Consider the following 14,823-nt stretch of genomic DNA (forward strand, 5'->3'; position numbering starts at 1 on the left):
AGTGCCACTATGCTTACGTGTCTGTCACTGAGCTATATAAAAATATTTTCAGACACTTGTAACTTGTCAATTTTAAATTTAACTGGACTGAAGCTTGGCATACATAAGCCCTTCTGTTAAATTCTCCAGTTTATAAGGGCTTATCTACATAGGGAAATTTAGTGGCAGAACTATAGCAGTACAGTTATACTGCTATAACTTCCTGTGTGGACACTTATTCCAGTCTGAGTGCTTTTTTGTGGTTTAGCTTATGTGTATTGGAAATAGCGTAAGCTAAACCACAAAAAGGCACTCGTATTGTACAGTATAACTGTACTGCTATAGTTCTGCCACTAAACTTCCCGGTGTAGGTAAGCCCTAAGTTTTAGACACATGCAAGAGAAATATTAAATGGAGTTTTTTAATACTTGGATTCTAAATCATTGTTTTCCATATTATTGTGATAAAAGCAGAGGAGCAATTTAATTTATTTCATACTGCAGTCTATTTCATAGAATCATAGATTATTTGGGTTGGAAGGGACCTCAGGAGGTTATCTAGTCCAACCCCCTGCTCAGAGCAGGACCAATCCCCAAATGGCCCCCTCAAGGATTGAACTCACAACCCTGGGTTTAACAGACCAATGCTTGAACCACTGAGCTATCCTTCCCCCCATTTGCTACAATGCTGTAAAGAGTAATTTTTTTTACATACTTCACAGATGTGTAATTTCAAAGATGTGACATATTGCTGTCTTTTATTACTTTTGAATAGTGGGATCTTTCTGTATCTATTACTGTTTGGTTATACTCCCAAGTGCATATTTATTGCTGAATGGAAATGCTAATTGTTGTGCTTAGAAATGTAATGTTTAATATTTTTGCATTTGTCAGGTATATGGATCCCTCTCTTGATAAAATGTTAATGGACTGTAGAGCTTCAGTGAATTTACTCTATATGCAGGTAACAAAAGAAGAAAACTCCTGATACTTCTAAAAGCTAATTCCCAAAATGCGTTTCCATTTTCATAATGTAAAAGCTATGTTTTAAATGTTGCAAGTTATCTGAATATTAAGTATGGCCAAGTACTTCTATCCTAATGTTTTTTTTCTTTTTTTCTTATTTAAAAACAAAAGAAATAACTACGGATGAGCTTGTTCTATGAGACTTTTTCATGTACAAATAACACTGTCTAGTTTGCAAATTCTGTTTAGTGTAAGTAATTTATTCCATGTATACAGGGGATTTATTTAGACATTGGTCCGTTTGCTTCTCATGGCAATATATGTAAGTCCTATTATGTGCTAGTGGTGTTAAGGCTGAGATCACACTAGCGTTCTGAACACTTCCACTACTTACCATTTTCTCAAAAAAAAAAAAAAAAAAATCGTTTGAGGATTAAAATGTCTCCTGGTAGTCTGCCCAGAGGTTAATTTTTTTTGGAAGATTTCATAAAACTCCACTAGGCTTCTTCTGTTTTATCTGAAGGTAGAAAAAAATAAATATCCGTAATAACTTTTCCTCTCCTCCTTTTCTATTGAGAACTCAACGCAAAAGGCTTCAAACCTGGCATGTGCATTGTCTTAAGCAATCTCTGTTAACAAATTTCACGGTTGTAATTCACCCTCGTGCAGCTCCACCCGTGATCGTATTGGTGGAAGCTGTAGTGTAGACAGGGCTCCAATGTCCTTACCACTATATTGTGCTGGGAGGTCCTTCAGTGTCATGATTAATTACCATTTTTGCTTGCTCATTTTATTTTTAAAATTGGTAGTTGTGCCCCATCATTCCATGTGTTGTTACATTTTCTCTGTGTACTGGAGTCATGTTCTGCACAAGCAAACGAGCAGGTTGTCAGAGTAACGATAGTTACTGCTTTTCATAACCAGAGGTCAGGGGCTTGCAGGTACATTGGGCAACGCTGAATTAGAAACCATTTTGGTGCAGGGACTAAGAGCTGAGTAGACTAAAAGTTGTGTGCAGCTGTCCAAAAATCTGAGCACGTGTTTTAAAAGATGTTGGGATATCTTCCCCACTCCCACAGTAAAGGGCAGATGGAAATACCCCTGCCCCCCCCATTTTTAAGTTTAAAATTTACTAACTCTTCTAAATAAGGCACTGCAGGAAATTGAGAAAAATTGGGTCAAACCCACAGATGGACAGATGCAGAAACTGGAATCGCTACAAAAAGCGGCAAACAAAATGAAGGTAAAGTGCTCTTTTAAAATGATATAAACCTATTGAGAGAATATATTTCAGGATGTAGACCCTTGAGGCTGCAGCCACATATATTTAATGTGGTTTTTCTCTGAAAAGTGACTCTAAAAATGGCATCATAAAGTTCCATATTTATCCTCTTCCTCCCCCCCCCCCGGTGCCTTTCAGACCCATTTTACAGATAAATTGAGATAGAGACACCAGATGACTAGAGCTGGGTGAATAATGGATTTTTTTGGTTCACTGCAATTCCAAAAAATTGAAGACAATTTTTTGGGTTAAACATTTAATTCACTCCAAAACAAAATGTTTCAATTATGAGCATTTATTAAACACTGTTAATGTTTAATAAAAGTGAAGGAAATTTCTAAACAACGTTTTTCTGAAGCAAAAAAAAGAGTTTAATTTAAAAAATGTCAGAATAAAACATTTCCATTGTTTCAGATGGCGAGGAGGACGGGGAGAGAGGGGTTTGACTGAAACAACTAGTGAATTTTAAACCAATTCGCAAGATGGCTTGGTGTTACTGAATCTGCATTTTTAGCCAAAAAAAAAAAAAAATTCAGATGGAAAAACTTTTCCAGGTCTAGAGGTGACTTCAAGGCCACAGTGAATTGTGATTAGAAATCAGGTCTTGGTTCCTTGTGCCTTGCTCAGTTACTAGATCACAACTGCCTCTGTACAGAAGATCATGTAGGACACTATATTTCATCACTTTCCGATTCTGTGTTTCTGATGCAGGTTCTAGAGCTGGTTCAGGAAGTGCAGCACTATGGATATATACAGCTTGATCCCTGCACCTGTGACTATCCAGAAGTAGGCTGTTCTGCTGCTGTTCATGTAGGAAATAATGAGATTAGCTGCTGCATAAAGTTACCTAGTAACCAGACCAAAGAAGTCAGCTTCAAGATCAACAGGGTGAGGTGTTGGCAGGTCACTTTTCTAGTAAGTACCTTGTTGACATTGCAGCTCCCTAAATATTTCAACACATTTAATTCAAAATGACTTTTGAGATCAAGGCTGTCAGGGATCAAGGCTGTATGAGATCAAGGCTGTCAGGGAGCCGGTCAGAGCTCTCTAGTTCTCAGATACCTTGCCCCCATCATACATACCTTCAGCTGCCTTCCCCTAAGCTAGAAGGTGGAGTGGGACAGCGGAACTGGCACATGAGGTAGCAGAGCCACCTTAGTCAACTTTATGTTAGTGGAGATTTCACCCTTCACAGAGGGACTCTTCCAGTACAGATCTCAATCTGCTTCAAATTCACTTTTGCCCTGTAAGCCACACAAACTGAACCTGGCTGACTGGAGAGTCCAGCCCTGATTCTGAGTTAATACCTCTTTGTGGCAGTTTCTTCTCTTTCTCTTCAGGGCGCTATTACACAGCCAAAAGACCAAGGACACGAGCAGACCCTAGAGCTCAGGTTCGAGTACAATGATTCGGACTCATGGAGATGGATCGTCTTTTACACAAAACAGGTTAGCTTCAGGGCAGTAAAGAAAAAGGCCTTTGATGAAAAGTAAGCTGCTAGCCACTGGAGCTGGAATTTACTCTTCAGTGCTTGTGTGTGTCTCCTATAACTAGACAACTGCTGTGTCTGTGCCAGTTCAGTCTAAGGACAGACTTACATGGGAGCTCAAATGCTTCTCCTCAGAGAGAGGGTTGAGATTGGCAAAAGAAATTGCCCTGCACTGGGCTGCAAGCCTGGAATGGTATGCAGAGGTGTTAATTTTCTTTTTTTATTTACTAGCCCAGTGGATAGTCACAAATTTTAATGTGGTGGAAATGCTTAACGACTAGACACTATCTTCCACATGGTAGATGATGCACATGAATATTACACACAAGTACATGTTAAATAAAAAACAGGTACATGATAGATATAAATCTATACCAGCATATTGTAAATAATAATAATTTTTAAAAATCCCTTTTTCCTCCTTCAGTACTGTCCCACCTCACTCATCAGGTCTCTGGCTGCTGTTCAAAGAAAAAGGTGCTCAAAAAGAGAAGTAGCCAATATACAGTTATGCACCAGAGCTGCAAAACTCAGAGCTGGATATGAAAAAACCCAGGGTTTTTTGAGGGGTGTGTGTGGAATCTGGGGGTCTTGCTACAGGCCCATCCCTAGTGCTTTGCTTTTGTTAAAAAAAAAAAAAAAAAAAAAAGCAAACAAGGGAATATGGTGTGTTCTTCAAATAAGCGGTTTCTCTTCTTTCCCCTTCTCTCTCCTCCCTTTCCTTCCCCACACCCCAAACCTGCCAAAATTAATAGCAGATAAGACTTTACAAGTGAAATCAGAATGCTTAATTTTTCATGCATTATTTCTACATTCCAGTATGACTCTGTATTGTCCACCCACTTATGTAGTAGCTCATTATTTTGCTGCTACTCGGAGTTTTACAAGAACATGAATCACCCCCATATTCACAAGCCAAGAGGCTTTCCACTTTGGTCACTGTTATGGGAAGAGAGCAGCCAAATTGAAATTCCCTCATTGTTAATTTTCCTGCTGAATCTGTTAACTAGAGCTGTCCCTAGGCTCCAGGAAGTAGGAAAACTGCGACCCTTTCTTCAAAAGTGAGAGAGAGAAAATATAGCCTGAAAAGGTGCTGGGAGGACCCCAGGGCTTGATCTAAAGCCCACTGAAGTCAATGAAAAGACTCCTATAGACTTTGATGGGCTTTGCATCCGGCCCCAATAGAACTGGTGGTGCTGCCGCCATGCCCACTGCTTTCAGTTCACACTACCACTGTAACCATGGCAGTGAGATTGGCTCCAAGCAATTGCAATATACTGTCAAATATATACTATTTGCATTGTTGCAACAACTTTTGCATGTGGACACAAGGGGATCTGAATTTAAGAGGTGCTGAGCACTTGCTGCTCCCATTTACTTCCGTTGAAGTTCTGGGTTCTCAGCCCTTCAGAAATTTGAGTCTAAGGTGTGTTAGAAGTATGGTAGGTACTATATTTATTTAATTTGGTATTGTCAATACCAATGCAATTTGCCTAAGCCAGCCTTGAATGTAGTTCAGCTGCTCTAGAGGCACAAAATAGGGGTAATGATAAGAGAATAACTTGTGGTACAGAACCCACAATAAAGACACCTACCCTAAATTTTCTAAGTGGTGGTGTCAGGGTTTAGTCACAGTGAGATTGGATTGCAACTAATTTGGTGAGCACAAATATTTTAAACACATGGTAAAATTAACCAGATTAGGCAAGTAATAGTTCAGTAGTTACCAAGAAAAGTGGGAGGGGAAATAGGGTTGAGTAAATCTTTAACAAAAGAAACTAGAATATATTCTGTTTATCTACTTAGGCATTTCTACTGAGTAGCTGCTTAAAAAAGATAATATCAGAACAGCTGATGAACACAACCAAAGGAGACCAAGAAATGGTGAGCAAAGCAATCTATCCGCATCTCTTGGTGCTCAAGTATATGGCAGCTGGCCAGCAACTCTCACTTGTCTATGCTAGGGAATTTTTATGGGAATGAAATTTCCATTGCTGCTACCATCAATTCAGCTGCATCAGTGGCATCTGCAGTGTAGAAAAGGCTCTTGCAGCTTCCAGTATTTTTACTGTAGATTGAATTGCCAAGGTGGTGGAAATGTCGCAAAAAATATTGTGATCTGGATTTCAAAGATGATCTTTTGTCGTAATGGTGTTTAATGTTAGTCTTTCTCTATCCCCCTCTAGCTTTAATCACACATGACAAACCACACTTATGTGTCTTCCCTCACTTGCTGTATTCAGGTCCTGTCTGAATTTTTGTTTTCTGCTAAGATATTTTGTTCACCATGTTTGCAGTGATCAGTCTGAAATTTGGAAAAAGTCACAGAGACAGAAAGGGCCTTTTTTTAAAAAGAGAGAAGTTTAGTAAACTTAAAAAGTAAAAAGGCTAATAGTCAGAAAGTTCCCTGTTGCCCTCAAATGTTTTTTTAAATTTAAACAGGAACATCTTTTATAGGTGTTAGATTTATTCATAATATTTGAAATTATTAATATGGGAAAGCACCAAACACCAATGTAACCATAAATTCTTTTTATGAAATCTAAAGGCCAAATGGTAGTTTATGCAGTTGCTATAAAGATGCCTAAAAGCCTAACTAATAAGCAATTTACTACATCCAAACAGTAACAAAACATTTATAAGCATATGATTAAGATACTTTCAAATGGGCTAAACCCAGGAGTGATTAGACCCATATTGGTTTGCTCAATGTGGTCAGGCAGGTACTGTATTAGCAATGAACCCTTTTAAGAGTTTACTTTTTATACCCTTTAACAAACAAGTGATGTCATTGCCAATTACTGACTTCTGCTAAAAACAAATTTGAGACAGCTCACCCTTATTTCCAGTCTTAATCCAGATAAGATTTACAGCCTTCTTTCTTCCCAAGGCCTTTCCTTTCTTATCTTGTCCCGCCATTCCTTGCTGGCGGGGAGGGATAGCTCAGTGGTTTGAGCATTGGCCTGCTAAACCCAGGGTTGTGAGTTCAATCCTTGAGGGGGCCACTTGGGAATCTGGGGCAAAATCAGTACTTGGTCCTGCTAGTGAAGGCAGGGGGCTGGACTTGATGACCTTTCAAGGTCCCTTCCAGTTCTAGGAGATGGGATATCTCCATTATTTTTTTTTTTTTTTTTTTTTACCAGCAGAACAATGGGAAGGTATAGGCTTGTTTCTTTTAAGACAGTTTGTCTTGTTATTAGAGCTCTTTATTTTATTAGTTACTTTTGGAACCATACATCCTTCCCACACTACAACTACTACTACTTATTCTCATGGACTTTTTTTACTTGCTGATTCTGGCCTTCTTTACTTACGCGCGCGCGCACACACACACACACTTTTTTTATATATATATATCTCCTTGACCAAATTAATCTTTACTTTTATACTTATCCCACAATAGGTGTTTCTATGGTGGTCTTAGCTATAGTGACTGAGTGCTAAATGTCAATACCTTTGCTGACATCCTGAAATTTGATGGTATTGTAGAACAGCTGTTATGTTCAATTCTTTTTCTTTAAGAAGTGAAAGGAAGAGAATGCATGTGGGCTGCCAGATTAGTACTTGGATTATGATATCGCCATGCTCATTAAAGTGAACAGGAAGGCAACAAATGACTTCTATGTTCCGTTTTAAGCAATTAATAAACAAACATTGGGTAAATGGAGATGGAGACCAATTTGAAACTGACTTAATCTTTAAACCCCAAGTTATTTGTAGTAGAGATATGCTAACATTTTAAATGTGGCAGTGAGGCTAATTTTCAGATGCTGCTGCTACTACTATTTAGTAGCTATAGTGATTTTGAACCGAATTAAGGAAGTGTAAATAAATGAACTAATGCCCTACTCCTGCTCCCATTGGATTCAATGGAAACTGGGCCAGGCCCAATATGGTTTGTCTGTATACTTGTTTTCTTTGCGTTTTTACTGTGTTTTAAATTTCATTACTCTGTGTAGCAGATTGAGATGCCTGAATCCCTGAAGAGTAAAAAATCCAGCGTCCAACAAAGTCAGGTCAGTGAGTGAGTGTGACATACCGAGGTACAATCCACACTGAGGCCAGGTCTACGCTACAGACTTGTATCGGTATAACTATGTTGCTCAGTGGTGTGAAAAATCCACAGCCTTGAGTGACATAGTTATACCGACCTAACCGCCTGTGTAGACTGCTATGGCGACAGGAGAGCTTCTCTCATCAACATAGCTCCCACCTCTCGGAGAGGTGGATTAACTACGCCAACAGGAGACGCTCTCGCGTAGGCGTAGGAGCATCTTCACTAAAGTGCTCCAGCGGGACAGCTGCAGTGCTGTATGTGAAGACAAGCCCTGAGTAGTTGTCATCCGTGCCCATTATAGTGCCTTGCTGCTGTAGCCTCCAACCTGGACTGCTCACAAACAGCCTCCAGCATGTAAGTCACTCCCAGCTCTGGCTGTGTGTTCTGCAGCCAGCCAGCCACACCTTGGCTCTTTATAGCAATAGTTACGCTGCAGGGTGACCTGAACATATCCCCAGTCCAAGATCTTCCCTCCGAAATGTATGTCTTGTACTGCCCAGCCCTCTCCTGGATAGCACAAATATATTAAGTCTCTTATTCATTTAAGGAAATAATATGCCAGTTTATCATTTTAAATAGTTACCCAAACACTTCAATTTAAACACACTGTATTAGATCAAATAAAACAAGCTTATTAACTACAAAAAGATTTTAAGTGAGTATAAGTAATAAGGTGTAAAAGTCAGAAATGGTTATGAGAAAAATAATGAGAAACTGCTTACTGGTGCCTAATTTAACAAATGATATTAGATTCAAGCAAAGTTTGTCACCATATGCTGCAGCAGATTACTGGCCAAACTCTCAGGTCAGGACCTTCCCTTCCAACCCAAGTGCAATGGCTGTTTTCCTTTGTCATCTTACGTGCAACTAGAGACACACAAGGGGAGAGAGAGAAGGGGTGTTTGCCCTTTCTTTTTATAGTCCTGTCCCCCACTTTGAGAACTGTTTACAGCTGGGAGCAAGATGATGGGCAGTCTGCGTGGAAGGAAACTCCATGCTCTTTCTTTGCTAAGATGTAGATTTTTGCCCCCCTTCTCCCACCCCTTCCTGCCAAAGAATGGCCTCTTAGTAGGTAATGGTTCATCAGCTTTGTTTACACCTGGCTGAGGCATCAGCTCGCCCTTTGTCTCTGAGGAACTGGTTTGGCCAAACCCCAGACTTATCTGGAAAACATACTTTTAATCATGATCTCAACTTATGTTTATAACTTCACATATAATGCTGCTACATGCATTTTGCCATATTATTGATCAGCACATTGAGTTTTTAAATGATACTTCACAAAGCATACCTTGTACAAACAATAATGTAGGAAGTGAACACAGGTATATTCTATCAAAGTGAGAAATTGTATAAACAAAACATAATTGCAAACAGCTTTGCTTGTTAATGCTGTTTGATCAGACCATTGGGTTCCTTACCTGGGCGGACTCCCATTGAGTTCAGTGGAAATTTAATTGACTAAGTGTCAGAGCTGGACAAATACAGGAATTGAATCTTGTTTAAATAAAAATGCTAATTTGCTTTGATGGGTTTAAGGGCACCCCACACCCCACCCATGTATTTTTTTGCGGGGGGAAGGGGAGTTGGGTTTTGGTTTTTTTGCTTTTTGCAAATATTTGCATGAGTAGAAATTTTTTGTTTGCAAGAATGTTTGTGGAAAGCAAAAGTTCATACTTGTCTATGTATGTGTATCCATTGGCAAATGTTTGTGCAAGTTATATACTCAAACAAGTATTTCACTAGGATTATTTGTTCACATAGTATTGTTTCTGTTCTCTGATTAGATAACTCCCAATCAAGTAAAAAGAATTCAAGAAAATTTCACAGTCACATAGAGCATATAACAAATTACATGTAGTAATTGCTCAAAGCATCATTCATGGCTAATACTTCTTGCGCACCTATTGGTTAAAATATGTTCACTTAAACCAATAGTTGAATAAGATCCAAATATAAAAATTGAAAGGTAACAAATCTAAACCTAATAAAAAAGTCCTTTTTATACAATGCAGAGTTAACCTATGGAACTCATTGCCACATGATGATAAGACCAAGAGAAAAATAGATGTATAAGGGCTATTAACCAACCACTAAATGTGCTGAAATTAGGAAGTAATTTTCCTCCATGAGCAAATTATTCAATGATTGTCTGTTGTGAGAGGTTTCTTGTCCCTTTCCTCTGAGGTATCTGGTAGTGGGCACTGTTAGAGACAGGCTACTGGACTAGATGAACCACTAGTTTGCTCCAGTATTGCAATTCCTATGTAAAAATCCACATTTGTTTGCAGATAACTTGTCAATGGAAAAAGGGAACTAAATTGTCTGAATAGATCGTTCACTGTCAATCGTTCACCTAATGCTTGTAATGATTGAGAAAAGACCATAGAATTTGAGCCAATAGCCTCGTCTGGTGCATCATTAGAAGTGAGAGTTTTTGCACTTCTTCTTTTTCTCAATTGTGTGGAATGGTCCATTTGAGAGACATCTCTTCTGATTCTAACATACTTCTCATCCAACCTACTTTATTAGCATTGGTAACATATAGAGTGACATTTACTCCAGTACAGAGGTCCACACAAGACCCTATACAGAAGCTTTAAATGCAGCTTAAGAGGTGCATATGATCTTGAGGGCTCTCTGTACTGCAGTGAATGTCACTCATAGTGAATTCTAAAAAGTAAACTGTTCACTTATGCTAGATCCAAGTGCTTGCTTGAGCTGATTTTTATCTACAATATTAGCCATTTTATTGAATCTTTACATGAGATGCTGATACTTTCTGCCTAAACTTCAAAATCCTTTCTCTAAGCTATAAGACCACCAGTGGGGTAAGTCTTCAATCTTTATTTCTGGTTTTAAGACACCAGACTGTAATTTGCAGTGTAAATATTCTGTAATGTTAACAACCTGAGGGAGGAGGGAATTGATTGTTGGACAGCCTGTCTGTGGAATGCACTGTTACATTATCAAAAATGCAGACAATAAAGATTTAATTTGATTCAATCTTATTCAGTTGAACCTCTTAACGTCTCCTACACATCTCAATGTTAAGGTTCTTGAGGCTTCCCTACCCCACCCCCCCCTGTTGAAGCCTTAATATCACTTGGTAAGATGCTTGAAAAACCTTGCATAAAAATTACTCTTTCCCTAACAGGTTTTTTTAGGTTAAAGAGAGAGTTGCTTGGGCTGCCTCTATTTACTTTCACCACTACCATCTTGATCAAACACCTTGCTGATCTTCCTTCTAGCTAGTAAATTCTCAGAGTATTTCCTGGAGCCCCAGGGTTTGGGGCTTCTGACCTGTGGATTTGAAAATATTTACCAGAGCTCCACTCCAGACAGCTCCAGCTGAATTTAACCCCTTTGCCCAGGAGGGATGGATGTTTAATGAACCACTCTCCCAGTGTTTACCCAAAATAATCTCTAGAGAACTATTTCTGGGTATTTTTTGTCTACTCATGGGAACAAGAAATCTGACCTTGGTTTTTCTTGCCGCCTCTTGGATGCTACTATTAGACCACCAAGATAGCCCATAAAGAGTCTCTGTTTTGTAGATTATACAGTACAGCTATAAAAAAAATTAATAGGAAGTTCAAGAATCATCCGCTGGATGGAAATAAAAACAATGGTTGACAGGCAGTAGATAGGCAGTCCATAAATACAGTGAGGCCATGTTATGGAATGTTCCAACATCTAGACAAGTTTAGAATGACTGAAAGTATGTCTACACTACAAACCTAAGTTGACCTATATTAGGTCAACTTACAGCTACCGCAGTAATTACTGTGGTGGTGCATGTCCACACTACCCTTCTTGGGTTGAGGGTGTGTCTCCTCACCAGGAGTGCTTCCACCAACCTAAGAGAGGCTGTGTGGGGAGCTGAAAGCCCGGTCCCTCAGCTCTGTTGGCAGCTCTCTGCCAGGAGCCTGGCAACCCCACTGGCTTATGGGCTTCCAGCAGGCTGTGCCCCTTCTCCCCATTCCCCACTGACAAGACCACCAATGTGAGGGACACAGTGTCTGTGTAGACATTGCATTGCCTAATTATACCGACATAAGCCTTACACCTCTTGTAGAGGCGGAGTAATTATTTTGGTGTAGTACGGCACTTAAATCGGTGGGAGGAAAGCTGTAGTGGGGCCACTGACATAATTATGTCGACATAAGCTGCCTTAATGTTGACCTAACTCTGTAGTGTACACTAGCCCTGAGTCTTTGAGGAATCTCTGAACAAGGGAACTGAGATAACTAATGTGTTACTGCTAGGTGAAGTTATAAACAGAATTTTGTACAGATGATAGAGAAAACTAAGGTTGCCACAATTTATATAACATACATTTTTATACATTGCTTTAAACAATGTATTTAATGTGTAACTCAAGATTTCAGCTGTTTGCAAGACACATAAAAGAAAAACCTATGCTCTAAATTCTCCAGATAAAGTAATCTACAAATACATGTCACATTAGTGTAGAGGCAGGCCCATGTTAAATGCAAACTTAGACACTAGAGGAATTGGGTGACATTGTAGTGGGAGAGTTTGAAGTAGTATCCATCACCTATTGGAAGAGATGTGTTCTCCCAACTGAAAGCTTAGAACAATGATGGCTCTTTGAGGACAGAAGAAGAGCAGAATGCAATGCATCCATTCACAAAGGTTGGATATAAATAATTACTTTATGTAGGCCCCAGTCCTGCAAACACTTGCCCACTGTGATGGATTCCCCAGGGTGCAACTTGGAACTGGGGTACTGCTGAGCTGTCTGTCTTACCAATCTGAGCTCCCTGTCACACTGTGATGCTGTGACAAGCTGCAGGTCCCTCCAGGTCCTGCACTCACAGGCAGCGACACATCCAGCTGAGTTACACAAATGCTTCTCCCAGCCACCCATGAACTAACAAGAGAGAGGCTCTAGCTAACTCCCCCCAGCTCCCCAGCCTAGGAACCTAGAGCTGTACCGTTTTGCCTTGGTCAGAAGCCTGACCAGTGTAAGTTTATTCCCCAGTCCATTCCTCCCTCATTGTGGAGAGGACTGGCATAAGCCCTTGTTCCTGAGCACTTTTCCCTTCAGTTTTCAAGTAACACAATGTTTTAGGTAAAACATATAAAACAGATTTATTAACTACAGAAAGAGAGATTTTAAGTGATTATAAATTGTAAGCATTCAGATAAAAGTTGGTTACGTAAGAAATAAAAAGCAAAACCACAATCTGAGTTCTGTAAACTAAACAGGATTTGAATCAAGCAGGGTCTCACCCTGATAGACAATACAAGCTGGTCACAGATCTTCCATACATAGGCTGGAAACTCCCTTCAACCTGGGACCACCTTCCCAGTTCAGTCTTTGTTCTCTGGACATACGTCCAGGTGTTGAGTTGTGGAGGAGTGAGGCCAAATGATGATGTCACTTCCCCCTTTTACAGCTTCTTCTAGCTTGCTGGAAAGATCCTTTGCTATGATGTGAGTCAAACAACCTCCATTGTGTACGTGCTATCTCCGAGAGGTTTCCATTTTATACAGTTCCTGGATAATCCTTGTGATTGTGTGTATTCCTCTTAATGGGCCGCCATCAGTTTCTGGCTGCACCATTGTTGTACCCGAAAGACTGGTTGTGGGTGTGTCCAACTTCACAACATATTTCAGTAACATATATATAGCAAAACTTCATAACTCCACTTACAATGATAGCACATACAATTTAACAGGATATTAATGTTCAACAGATTAAGACTTTTAAAAGATACCTCACAAAGCATACTTTTACAAAACACATCATAATTATATCACCATGGTAAATATGGGGGTTTCAGGGTGTTGCTTTGGGGTATAAAGTGTCAAACCCACATGTCTAACTTAAAGCATGTGAGTATTCCCACTGACTTCAATAAAATTGCTCACATACATAGTTAAGCACATGCTTGTAAGTATTTGCTGGATTGGGACATTATTATTCAGGCATAACACCAATAAAAAGCAGCCCCAAATGTCCCAATTTGTCCCATCATTAGAGCATTGAAATAAACATTACTGTAAACATTACAGTTTCCTGCTCCAATAAGCAATTATCTGTCTCCTAAATGCTGAGCTAGAAGTGCCATCCATTGCATCAATAAAATAGGATAATGTCTGATAAGCTTTTTTTTAGTTGCATTAATGTTCATACTTATCGCTGAATGTCTATTGGTTTTTTTTGGTTACTGTGATTTGTGTGCTCTTACTGTATTTAACTGTGTATTTGTTTCTCTGCAGATAGCTCACTCTGGTTTTATACCAAGAAAAAGGATTTTGGTTAGACCAAATAAAGAGGATGGTGTTTTTGAGAAGATAAGAGAGGAAGATCTGTGATAGATTATTTAGAATTGCCTATAAAAATATGTTGCAAAGTATCAATTATATTAAAATAGTCTTCAATTTAACAATACCTTATACATTTTTCTGATTCCTTGACAATTATAACATTCTTGATCTTGTAGTTTTAAAGATCCAGTTAACCACTCCCTGGAGTTAGAACTTGCTACAAATTTGAAGAAAAAGTGAAGACAGGGCAACATAAAAACATCTCACATTTCTTATATATGTGTATTTTTATAACTGAAATTAAAAAAAATTGAAATAGAAAACAGTCTACTGAAATGTTAGAGCTTGAGAATTTTATTTTGCATTAAAATATAAAGTTTTAATTAGTTGAGTGTTGGTTTAAATATTGTGACAGTGGTTGAATGCAGCTCAGTGTCGCCATCTCTGGATTATTTGGGAGGTCCACCCATTTCCCTTGGATACATACCTTGCCATGGTCATTTATGCTCTTCCTTATCAAGGGCAGTGAGCCTACTACAATGCCCCCATGCTTCTAACTGAGCTTCACTTAATGCTGATCTGGAGACTGCAACAGTTGCTGAATGCAGCTGTTAATGTACTTCCTGGCATAAGAGGAAGGGAATCAGTTGTACCTATTAACCCACACAGTGGAATCTACATTGGCTGCTGATACGTCTAAGAACATATTTAAAGGTCTTAGGACTTGTCTGCACAGGGAATTCATGGGGAA

At 39.2% G+C, this 14,823-nt stretch overlaps 1 protein-coding gene across 7 annotated transcripts in view; it reads left to right on the forward strand.

Moving 5' to 3' along the window:
• The window catches only part of SNX31 (sorting nexin 31), a 65,877-nt gene extending 51,426 nt beyond the window's left edge, over positions 1-14,451 (forward strand). For 4 of the 7 annotated variants that reach the window (XM_054019596.1, XM_054019590.1, XM_054019595.1 and 1 more), the window contains 7 exons: positions 873-942; positions 2,095-2,187; positions 2,938-3,141; positions 3,567-3,674; positions 5,522-5,599; positions 7,675-7,731; positions 14,025-14,451. In XM_054019596.1, coding sequence (XP_053875571.1) covers positions 873-942; positions 2,095-2,187; positions 2,938-3,141; positions 3,567-3,674; positions 5,522-5,599; positions 7,675-7,731; positions 14,025-14,120 — 706 coding nt within the window. In that variant the 3' untranslated portion in view covers positions 14,121-14,451. The remainder of the gene's footprint in view (positions 1-872; positions 943-2,094; positions 2,188-2,937; positions 3,142-3,566; positions 3,675-5,521; positions 5,600-7,674; positions 7,732-14,024) is intronic. The other 3 variants (XM_054019593.1, XM_054019592.1, XM_054019594.1) reach the window with 3 other exon arrangements.
• The last annotated feature ends 372 nt before the right edge of the window (positions 14,452-14,823 follow it).

This window comes from Malaclemys terrapin, chromosome 2 (assembly GCF_027887155.1).
Source record: "Malaclemys terrapin pileata isolate rMalTer1 chromosome 2, rMalTer1.hap1, whole genome shotgun sequence".
Lineage (NCBI taxonomy): Eukaryota > Metazoa > Chordata > Testudines > Emydidae > Malaclemys > Malaclemys terrapin.